The sequence below is a fragment of the Balaenoptera musculus genome, chromosome 1 (assembly GCF_009873245.2).
Source record: "Balaenoptera musculus isolate JJ_BM4_2016_0621 chromosome 1, mBalMus1.pri.v3, whole genome shotgun sequence".
Lineage (NCBI taxonomy): Eukaryota > Metazoa > Chordata > Mammalia > Artiodactyla > Balaenopteridae > Balaenoptera > Balaenoptera musculus.
The window spans coordinates 88,653,651-88,665,949 of NC_045785.1; the positions used below are offsets into that span (position 1 = coordinate 88,653,651).

Genomic DNA, 12,299 nt, shown 5'->3' on the forward strand with positions numbered 1-12,299 from the left:
CCCAAACAAACAAAAATTTGTCCCTTTCCAGGCCAGGGCTAAAGAAGGGAGGGTCTTGGCAGAAGTGTGTGACTGCAAGCCACCGGAGTCCCCCAGCAGGGACTTCGCTCATTCCACGTAAGGCAGCAGCTGGGACAAAGGACCTGGAACTTGAATCCTCCCCTGTCACGTGAGAGGAAATTTTTATTTCAACAAGTTTTAACTATAAATGATTAGAGGGATCTCTGGCAGGCTTGCTGTGCTTGATGTACTCAAAGCCTTAAGACAAATAACAACAGATAAAAGACACTGGCAAAAAATCCCCCAACTCAACTATTAGATACCACTTAAGTGGACCAAATCCATCAAGTCCTACTTAGCCCTCCCTCCTTAGAGTTGTCATTAACTAACACTGTCTTTGAAAGAGAGAGAGGGAAGCAGAGAGCAGAGGAGGTGCACTTTGTGCTTCATCCTGAATAGGCACCCTTAGGGACAGACTGGAAAAAAACTGCTGCCATGTGACCTGACACTGACTACATTACATGTTAGACAGAGTAGGTATATTTCAGGTGTCAGACTAGGGTGGAGAAATGTCAAATTTATGCATGAGGATTCATAGAAAGTTCGAACAGAAAGGGCCTTGGAAGTCACTGAGTGAAACTTCTTATTTGACAAGAATGAAAACAATCCACCACAAGGCCATTTATTTGGTGGACATGCAGCTTAGAACCCAGGTGACCTGAAACCCCACCTAGCATTTTTTTCTATTATGCCATATTACCATATTCTATATTGAGTTAAATTTTCAAATAAATGATTTTCCCGGTGAAAAATGATTTGTGGGAGGTGGTGACTTTTATGAAAAATTTCCCATGTGGAAGATTCCAACATCAGACTGCAAATCTCCATCTAAGACAGACCACAAGATTAAAAGTTCTGCAGTAAAGAGACAACTTTGCCCCTTAAACTGTGGATCATTCAGGGCCCTTGCTTTCCCCCAGATACCCACTTGCATGTAAACTTCTGACCATTTCATTTTTACCCTCTATTTCATTACTAAACAGAAGCCACACTCTAGAAAGGAGTTTGGTGATGAGAAAAAAACTGAAACTATGATTGAAATTAAGACTTGGGGATTTTGTGTGGCTAATGACCCATGTCCCACCTTACCAAAGAAAAAGTGAATTTCTATTAGAATATAAGTTCTCCCTGAAAATGTGAGATGGAAGAGATCAGTCCTAGGTATTAGGAGTATATTTATCTCTCAGAAAAACTCACCCCCAGGATGCATCAGACTGGGATGAAATACATTGGGGGTATATTAAATTTTATTCTAGCATTGATGGAAGGAAAAAAAAAAGAAGAAAAGAAAAATGAAGCAAAGTGAAAAATAGGGCGATTGAGAGACTGAGAAAAAACAGAGAAACTTGTTTAATGACAGGACTTTCTGAGCAAGATATTTTTCTTCCCTTTCACAAGTTAGAAGCTATTGAATAATTCATGCAAGTGTGGAAAGGCTGCCTTTTCCCTGCGTGATGTATAATTGAGCAGGGAGAGAGCTTCGAGTGGGTTCCCCTCATCAGCCACCACTCTTGCTCCTGAGCACGGGGTGCTTGCTCTCCTCTTGAGCTGAGCTTCTGCTTTTGCAGCCAAGCATCCTTGCTGCTGCCGCCTGACTACCTGCCCACCTGCCTGGGCTTGCAGCCTGCCACTTCCCTTTCTCCAGTCCTGCTGCCAGCTGAGAAGTCTCCCTGCAGCTGCTGGTTTCTGCCTAGGGCCATGTGTGTGGATGCCGCGTTGGAGAAGGAGGTACTTGCTCCTGGCACTGATCCCAGATGAGTTCCTCCTATTGATTTCGGGACCACGGATGCTGCTGCTGAGGAGGTATTTCCTGGCATCCCTCCCTCTGCTACTGCCAGCTAAGGACCAGCCCCAAAGTAAGATACCCCCCAACCCCTTTCCCCTGGTATTTTTCCCAGGTGGGATAGCTCTGCTTTTTCCTGGAAACTAGGGGCTCCATCTGCCATTCCCGTGTGTGTGTCTATGTGTGTGTTTAGGGGGAGAAGGGGAAACTGTTCTCTGTATTGCTCTGTCCTAGGGCTTCCCTGGTGCTTGCTGAATGTAAAGAGGCCCTTCGCCTGGCACTAGAGACATTTCCCAGGCAGGCACCTGTCGTTTGCCACCCCCGTTCTCCTAGAGCTCCGTCTCTGTCTCTCCCCCTCCCCCAGCCCATTATTCTGCTTCAGCCTTTTGTGTCGGTGGCAGAGGGCTGAAGGGATGTCTCTGCCCTCTCTGCAGGCGGGTGTCAGGATGGGCCGCGCTGCGAGAAGCCGACGCTAGCCAGAGAGGTGTGAAGAGTTGGCCAGAATGACCAACTCTTCCACGTCCACTTCCTCCGCCACCGGGGGATCGCTGTTGCTGCTCTGCGAGGAAGAGGAGTCGTGGGCGGGCCGGCGCATCCCCGTGTCCCTCCTGTACTCAGGCCTGGCCATCGGGGGCACGCTGGCCAACGGCATGGTCATCTATCTCGTGTCGTCCTTCCGAAAGCTGCAGACGACCAGCAACGCCTTCATCGTGAACGGCTGCGCCGCCGACCTCAGCGTCTGCGCCCTCTGGATGCCGCAGGAGGCGGTGCTCGGGCTCCTGCCCGCGGGCTCCGCGGAGCCCCCCGGGGACTGGGACGGCGCCGGGGGGAGCTACCGCCTGCTGCGGGGCGGGCTGCTGGGCCTCGGGCTCACCGTGTCCCTCTTGTCCCACTGCCTGGTGGCCCTGAACCGCTACCTGCTCATCACCCGGGCGCCCGCCACCTACCAGGCGCTGTACCAGCGGCGCCACACGGCCGGCATGCTGGCGCTGTCCTGGGCACTCGCCCTGGGCCTCGTGCTGCTGCTCCCGCCCTGGGCGCCGCGTCCCGGCGCCGCGCCCCCGCGCGTCCACTACCCGGCGCTGCTGGCCGCCGCGGCGCTGCTGGCGCAGACGGCGCTGCTGCTGCACTGCTACCTGGGCATCGTGCGCCGCGTGCGCGTCAGCGTCAAGCGGGTCAGCGTCCTCAACTTCCACCTGCTGCACCAGCTGCCCGGCTGCGCCGCCGCCGCCGCCTTCCCGGGCGCCCCTCACGCGCCAGGCCCGGCTGGTGCCGCGCACCCGGCTCAGGCCCAGCCCCTGCCCCCAGCGCTGCACCCGCGGCGGGCGCAGCGGCGTCTCAGCGGCCTGTCGGTGCTGCTGCTCTGCTGCGTCTTCTTGCTGGCCACGCAGCCGCTGGTGTGGGTGAGCCTGGCCAGCGGCTTCTCGCTGCCCGTGCCCTGGGGTGTGCAGGCGGCCAGCTGGCTCCTGTGCTGCGCTCTGTCCGCGCTCAACCCGCTGCTCTACACGTGGAGGAACGAGGAGTTCCGCCGCTCCGTGCGCTCCGTCCTGCCCGGCATCGGCGACGCGGCGGCCGCTGCCGCCGCCGCCACGGCTGTGCCTGCGGTGTCCCAGGCGCAGCTGGGCACTCGCGCCGCAGGCCAGCACTGGTGACCCGGGCAGGGCGGGCGGGAAGCGGAGATTCCCAGCTTCCATCGCCCTTGGGCACCACCGCCTCGTGATCTTGGAAAGCATCCCCTGCCTGAACGAAGACTCCTGCGGGTGAAGCTCAATAATATATCGGTGCGAAGATTTCGCCTTCGACCCCAGTGGGATACCTGAACCGAGGTTTCCGTATACAGGGGGTCCGCGAAGTCATTTTCGACGGCCACCTGATTTTTACCCTTTGTTCGCGTGTCTTGGAGAAATCCTAAAGTCAAAACACCGGGAAACTTCAGGAACTTGCACACTGACATTTTGAAAGAACCGGTTAATTTCTTTTCAACACTGTTTTGGAAAAACAGCTTCGATAACATAATTACCATTCCCACCTTCATCATCTTATAATATATATGAAGCGCCTTGAGTGTGCATGAGCCAAAGGAAATAATATTGAAGGAAATAATATTTATGAAGCATTTTAGAAAGTAACCTACCTTCGATGATGCTTCTGCTATAATTTAGCCTTTGTATATTAACCTGAAGAATGAAGCCACAGATGTGCACACCAGTATGAGTTGCCACTAAGACCTTAAGCCCTTTATTTTTAAAAGGGTTTTTATAAAGTAAAATCATTCCCCAATGAGATAGAATCTTAGCCAGTGAGGGGGAAAACCCCCATATTTATTATTTTACACCCCCCCCCCTTTGCACTTCTAAGACTGAAAATCGGCATTGAGTGTTAAAGCGACAGATTTCCATTGTGTTGATTGATGGTCTGAGCCAGCTATGGGATTTTTGGAAAACATAAGGGGGCTATCTATTTTAGGTACCACTTTCAGGTTTTCTATAGCATGCACATTAGTTGCTACCCTCATTTTGTCATCAATTTAACCTGCCTTATGAGTGTGATTGCAGCTGTGAACATTCTGTACTCTAATGGTTGCTAAGGAGAATAAGTCCTTCTGTTTTCTCTTTAACATTTAAAATATCTCAATGCACATGATATAATTAAACACTAATAATACCATGACTGCATAGCTAATATTAACCTCTATTGCATGCTCTCCTAGATGCTAGAACTTATTGGGCATGTGGTACTAAAGCAATACCCATTTGACAAGGACATTTTACTTCTTCCACACACCAGAAGAAGTGGCCATCAGTTATTTGAAAAGAGACACAGAGACACCTCTGGCTACCTAGAGTTCTTCTTGTCTTGACCCAATTTATGAGAAGACTCCCAGGTGGGACTTTATCTTGCAAATGAACCATGGTCAAGATGGATCAATAATATGATTTGGCTCTGCAAAGCCACCTGTGCTCTTTTTAGGGTTTAGACAAGTCACACATTAGAAAGTAACAGTGTTTTTTATGTATTACCATGACACTTACCATTAATATCATATCTGTTAAAGAAGGTGTAATAAACTCAGTTATATAAAATGAACAGTTCAAATGGGAATCTGTTCTAAAACGTATGATTTGAGGCTTGCCATTTTCATCTCTGGTTTACTAAATTTATTTAGAAATATTTGAAATGCAAAATTGTGTGAAATCACTTTAGAAAATAAAAATGAGAGTAAAGTAATAAGATACTCAGCTACCAGCAATTCTGACTGTTCACTACATCAAATCTGGGGCTGAACAGCCTCAATTAACTGTGTAATTCAGGAACCAAAACAGCTTGCTTTGTTGGCCTCCTGGACATTTGTAAGCCAGGATAGTGGGAACACTTGTGCGTTTGAATAATTATGGGAGTTGCAGGAAACTTTGACATGTTTGTAGAAAAACAAAACAAAACAAATGTGTTTATTACCAATAATAGATCAGCAGTCATTTTATTAATCTATCCCCTTTGTGCATGCACCATTTCTCTCTTACTAAGGTTTCATCTGTTCCCATTTTTCTTGATTCAAATATTTAATTAAAGTTCAGACAACTATTCCTCCGAGTTTTTTTCTTCGGTCTCTGATCTTCTTGCATACCTCCTCGAGAACGCTGAAGCAGATGACACTGTATCCTGAAGCATTGGTGATGAAAGTAATTTCTTTGTTCTGGCTTTATTTAATTTTACTTTTAGTTTCTAAAATTATTTCTACCTTTTATAACTAAATAGGATCCATATGCCAGCATTGAAAAGAAATAAGTGTAATTTCCTTTTTGTAAGTATAACTGATTTGGGGAATAGGCTGCAACAACAGAGAGCTGAATTTTTTTTGGGTGGGGCTGGGGGACACTTGTCTAAATCTCTGTCAAAAAGATCTTCTTTTTTTTAAAAAATTTTATTTGTTTATTATTTATTTATTTATTTATTTATGGCTGTGTTGTGTCTTCGTTTCTGTGTGAGGGCTTTCTCTAGTTGTGGCAAGCGGGGACCACTCTTCATCGCGGTGCGCTGGCCTCTCACTATTGCGGCCTCTCCTGCTTCGGAGCACAGGCTCCAGACACGCAAGCTCAGCAACTGTGGCTCACGGGCCCAGCCGCTCCGCGGCATGCGGGATCCTCCCAGACCAGGGCTCGAACCCGTGTCCCCTGCATTGGCAGGCAGACTCTCAACCACTGCGCCACCAGGGAAGCCCAAGATCTTCTTTTAATTAGGCCTTTATCCATGTTTCTCACTGTGGGTGCTACTAACGATTTTCCCCGCTATTCCTATAAACGGTTGCCAAGTCTATAAACTTAGCTTTTCAAGTATCTGATACATTGCAGTGCTTCTGGCTAACACTGAGAACATCTTATGCTAGTTCAGTGCCATGTGGGAGACCTACTTCAGGTTGCATTTACTGGTAATTAACTCCACAGGACTGATTCACTTTTAATTTCGAAGTAGCAATGATGTGTCTAAAAATGCCTTACTCGGGCAATAGCTGGGAGTTGGAGTTACTGCTTTTACAGATTAAGTTAATGAAGATTGTGTTCCTGTTTAAATGAAACTACACATTATCCACTCAGGAATGAAAAATCCTAATTGCTGTTTTGGGCTGCCCTACTTTGCCTTTTCTACTTTTTTTCTTTAGGTATATGCCTGTTAAGACATTTAGCACACTCTCCCCCTGCACCATACTTGGACTTTTTTTTTTTTTTAACATCTTAATTGGAGTATAATTGCTTCACAATGGTGTGTTGGTTTCTGCTTTATAACAAAGTGAATCAGTTATACATATACATATGTTCCCATATCTCTTCCCTCTTGCATCTCCCTCCCTCCCACCCTCCCTATCCCACCCCTCTAGGTGGTCACAAAGCACCGAGCTGATCTCCCTGTGCTATGCGGTTGCTTCCCACTAGCTATCTATTTTACGTTTCATCCTTGTACTTTAATGGCTAAATTCTAGGATGTAATAGGTATTACTTGTAGCACTTTCCTTCTTCCAAAATGAAATATGTGCTTAAACAATAATTCTGTTTTGTACAGAGGTACAGAAGCATCCACAGTTTCGTTTGTTTTGTTTTGTTTTTTAAATACTATAGGGTTTTGACTCTCTAATAGAGAAAGCCCTTGAAAAGATCTGCTTACCAAGGAAATGTTGGTCTGCCCTGGCCTCCTGGTTTAATGCAACTCTGTTATTCTGATGACAACTGTATTGGCCAACTTCCTTGTTTCACGTGTGACCTCTTATTCCATTCTTCCAGGTACTCAGACACTGCTCGTCTGGGTCTTTGGCAGTCCTAGGGGCTGACCTGACAAAGGGCATCAGTAGCATAAATTTAAATTCAAGAACGTTGAGGAAAATTATAGACGTTCCTCACTTTTAAAGCGCTGCCCTTATTGTTTGTGGGGCATGGGGGCAAGAATGGATCTCCGGAAGAGAGCGCTTGGTCTGCAGAAACAACGCCTTTCCTTCTGCCTCTCCTCTCGCAGTCAGCATGCTGAGGGGCCTCCACATGTGTGCGTGGACTCAGCCCACAGGTCCAAGCTCTGCCCACATCCACGTCTCAACCAGCCACCTTGCCAGCAGGTAGTGGTGCACGTACAGGGTAGAGCATGTCCTGGTAGTGACCTCAAGACATTTAGGCAGGGAATTCTGGGGGCCCAGGAGCCAGGCCTGTTGAAGGAGGCACAGGCTTTGGATTTGCACATCTCCTTGGGACCCCTTTCCGTGTGGGAAGGGGAGACGCCGGAGGCAGGTGGGAGCAAGCCCTTTAAAGCATGAGACCCAGCTTGGGACCCCAGTATCTCCAACCTAAGGGCAATGCTGCTTTCACATGGGTCCTCCTTGGATATCCTTTCCTAACTCTTCCCACCTGCAGGGACTCCTTAAATAGGCGCCACACATAGAGTTTCCCCAGATGCTTAATCACATCAGGCCTAGTGCTATAGGTAAGGAGGATAGCGGGGAGGGAGTGGGAAGGTTGTAGATGAAAGAAGGGATGTCAGATGTCGAAGGTTATTGAAGGGGAACAATGGGTACATGGGATGTATTGCACAGTTCACTTGTACATATCTTTGAAATTTTTCGTAATGAAAAGTTAAAAAAAGTGAAGTCAAACTTGGAAAAAAAAAAAGAAGGAAGGGAGGTGAGAAGGAAGGAAGGAAAGAAGGAAGGGAAAAAGTAAAGGAGAAAATGTAATTAATGTGCCTAAGGTCATGTGGCAACCTAAATGGTGGCACTGGGATTCAAACCTTTGTCTGACTCCAGAGCATGAGATGGTAACTACTGTACTGTAGTACAAAATCAGAGTTTTTAGTTAAGTGTGGAATTCCCTCCATGACTACGGGACCGTTCCCTAATTTCCCCAATCTCTCTCTCCCCTACTTGCATCCTTCGCTATAGCCTAGTTGGTCTCTACACTGCCTTCTAAACGTGGCCCATGTTCTGTGTCTGTAACTTGTTCATTCAAGGACCTTCCTGGAGTCCCCTCGTGTCTCATCACTTACCCAACCCTCATCCTTCCTTCCAGGAAGGCTCACTTTGTTTCTCCCCCGCTCATCAGAGCTCCCCCAGCCATAAGCTGTGCCCCAGCAGAACTCCTGCACTTCTTTGATTGTACCACATATTCCCTTGTATTCCCTCTGTTTTACTGTGTGTGGCATCTTCAAAACTAGATGGGAAAGATTTTTTTGGTTTATTTTTCATTTCTTTATTTTTGTAGAGCAAATACTGCCTTTTATCTTTTAGTAACCAGTTACCTGAAATATACTAAATAATTAATATATGTTTATAGTTGAAGACAGTAATTTTGAGAGGAAAAAGATTTGATCCTTTCCTTGCACATATATTTTCCTCTTAATGGAACAGACTGAGAATAAATCCTATCTCCCAACTCATATCTTGCCAAAGGATATCCCAGAGTAATAATGTATGGGATTATGAGCCATGTGTATAAATCACATGCTGTCATTTGGGGGAGATTTATATTCCTGTTATCCAAGCTCTGTTCACACTGACAAAAGCAACAATAAGTTTCAGTCCTAATTACTACTTTAAATTCAAGGTCAAATTACTGAACATACATTCAGTAATTACACATATACTTTTTTGCTCAGGGTCTTGCATAGTAAAGCTGTGTGTTTTTGATTTCTAAAACCCTTAAACATTGCTAATCAATGGTCATGCAATTTTGCTAAAATCCTGGGAGGAACAACTGTGGGAATGTCTTTACTTCTTGTCAGTTCACTGAATGGTAGCCCTGAAGATCAGCTAGCCAGCCCAGCCCCCTGCTATTTTTATTCAACAGAAAGTGCTTTAGTTTTTAATCTTTCCTGGTATAAATTAGGCCCACTTCCCATTTTTCTATTCTCATGTAGTAGATAAGTACGTAGCCTCCTTTGTATAGTAATGCTATAGTGGATACTCTGCTTTTAGCCAAATGAAAGTTCTATGAAATGTTGGCATGGTTGAATTCTGATATTACTACAAAAAAAATCTGCCCCTATGAAAGTTTTGCTTCTTGAAAATAAAGTGTGTTTTTCTATGTGCAGATTAATGTCTGTTTTCATAGCAAATTTGTAAAATATAGAAACGTAGAAGAAATTATATCATTCATTACCACTCTTAGCATTTTACTCTACTCATCTACTTTTAAAAATCTCTTTTCCTGTGTATATTTGATTGTACATAATTATAGCCAGAAAGTATATATTGACATACATTTATATGTATGTATATTTATACATCACCTATGTTTTTATTTTTTAATTTTTTTAACATCTTTATTGGAGTATAATTGCTTTACACTGTTGTGTTAGTTGCTTGTATAACAAAGTGAATCAGCTATACGTATACATATATCCTCATATCCCCTCCCTCTTGTATCTCCCTCCCACCCCTCTAGGTGGTCACAAAGCACCGAGCTGATCTCCCTGTGCTATGCAGCTGCTTCCCACTAGCTATCTATTTGACATTTGGTAGTGTATATATGTCAATGCCAATCTCTGACTTCATCTCAGCTTACCCTTCCCCCTCCCCATGTCCTCAAGTCCATTCTCTATGTCTATGTATTTATTCCTGTCCTGCCCCTAGGTTCTTCAGAACCATTTTTTTTTTTTTAGATTCCATATATGTGTGTTAGCATACGGTATTTGTTTTTCTCTTTTTGACTTACTTCACTCTGTATGACGGACTCTAGGTCCATCCACCTCACTACAAATAACTCAATTTCGTTTCTTTTTATGGCTGAGTAATATTCCATTGTATATATGTGCCACACCTTCTTTATCCACTCATCTGTCAATGGACACTTAGGTTGCTTCCATGTCCTGGCTATTGTAAATAGTACACTCATCTATATTTAAAAAGTGTAAGCAAAAGAAAGATGTTATAAAGAGGGACCTAGGGTTTGGAACAATTAGGATATGTTCAACTACAAGTAATAGACTACCTAACTAAAAATGCTTAAACAATGATGACGCTTCATCCTCACACAATTGAGAAGTCTGTAGGTAGTTTCCAGAATTTGTTCAGTAGCATCTTGATGTCATCAAATGCCCAGGTTCTTTGCATCCTTCTGCTTCATCAGCCTCAGTGTTGTTGGGTGATGGTTCCAAGATGGCTGCTATAATCACACGACAGCACCCAAAGCAGAAGAGAGGGAAAAAGCTTCTGCTTGCTTGCTTCTCTTTTTCATGAGACAGGAAAGTCTAAGAGCTCCCCTAAAGATGTCTCCCATCTCATAGGTCAGAAGTAGGTCACATAGCTACCCCTAAAGGAAGCTGAGCTGTGAACATCTGGCATTAAAAAAATATTATCATGAGAAATCTATCCAGTGCTTGTCAATGTACAGGATTCCATTGTTTGCCATTTGTGCTGCTCTCTACTTACTCGTGGATTTTATCTCTTTTTCAGAACTTACAGCTGGACTGCAGGTTAAAATGAGTAGGTCCCTGTGCAATTTCTAGTGTCTAGAAGTCATTTATTGTTAAGTCTGTTGCACTGAAATAGGATCTTCTCTGACCGCCTATTACTTAGCTTCTTGACAGTGAAGAGATGGAGCATGTAAAAATCTACAACCTACCAGGTCTCCTTCTGTTTCTGTCCCTCTCATAGTTGCTCTCTGGATGGTTGTAGAAAGAGAACTCCTGCTGGGGGTGGAGCAGGCAGAGGTGAGAGCAGCCCTCAGTCTTCCTTGAACATCAGCACTCATGTGGTAGGACTATTTCCAGATTATGGTCAGAACATACCGAGGTCTGGAGGTGACCAGGAAATAGCGCCCCTCTTCACTCACTGAGTTTTGGACCATGTGATACATAAGAACATAAAGTGTGCAAATGGTGAATCACAATATCACTTCTATATTGATAAAGGCTAAGTTAGAGGATGTAACTTAATGTGAGGGTCGAGATGGGCTTACTACCGTCCGCCCTACCAGTCTAGTCCTTGGAATAAGCAGGTCAACTGGCTCTCGCTAGTCCAAATGGAGAGGAAGGAGAAAGATACCACATCTCTTGGGCTCAAGACCTTGTTAGATTAGTTCCACTCTGATGAGAAACTTGGTTAGTGGATGTTGCCTATCCACTAGGTAACTCACTTCACCTCCAAGAGGTAGACTAAAAGATGGGGCAATACTAGCAAAAGTGATTTCTCTGGAAACCAGACGAATGAGAAAAAGGCATTCTCCTCTAAAAGTGTAGACCTGTGATATTGAACCAGGGTGCAGTCAGGAGGAACAGGCAGGCTTCCGGTAGAGTTGCTCAGATGAGCTGCTTTTCTATCCAGTTTTATTTATTAGAGGAAATGCCTCCCAGTTTCTGGGAATAGGTAAACTGCCAGTTGTATCAGGAAGTGTTTACCAGGTATAATTTAAACTAGCCCCTAAATGCAAACTTAAGCTGTAAACCAGTGTAGTATCCAGATCTGGAAAGAATAATTTTTGCCATATTCTGAAGTACAATTGAAGGAGATGCTCAGCTTGGAGAAGACTGTATGGAAAAATAAGATGCTTGCAAATGTCTGAAAGGCTGTCAAGCAAAATAATAAAGCCAGATCCCATTTATTGGTAACATACTATGTGTCAGACGCTGTGCCATGCACTTTATGTATACTACCTTCTCTGATTTTCACAACTCTGTAAGGCAGGTACGATGACTCCAGTATTATAGTTGAAAATTTTGATTCTTTGAGAGTTAGGCTTGCCTAAGTTTACGCAGATGGCAAGGGAAACAGCTGACAGTTGAACTCAAGTCCAGCTGATTCTAAAGCCTGGCCTTGTAAACAAACACAGCACCCAACCATAGAGGAAGGAGAAAACAGGTTAGGGGTGTGGTTCTAGAGGGAAAATCTGGCTCAGTGGGTGGGAGATAGATTTCAGCTTATTATGAGAAAGAACTTTGTCTTAATAGGTGCTTAAAATAGAATGGGCTGTCTCAGGAAATTGTG

At 44.9% G+C, this 12,299-nt stretch overlaps 1 protein-coding gene across 1 annotated transcript; it reads left to right on the plus strand.

Moving 5' to 3' along the window:
- The first annotated feature begins 1,411 nt into the window (after positions 1–1,411).
- On the plus strand, positions 1,412–3,495 carry GPR88 (G protein-coupled receptor 88). Its single transcript, XM_036825815.1, has 2 exons — positions 1,412–1,916; positions 2,278–3,495. The coding sequence occupies exon 2, from the start codon at positions 2,347–2,349 to the stop codon at positions 3,493–3,495; it is 1,149 nt and encodes a 382-aa protein (XP_036681710.1). The 5' UTR covers positions 1,412–1,916; positions 2,278–2,346.
- Positions 3,496–12,299: the final 8,804 nt, after the last annotated feature.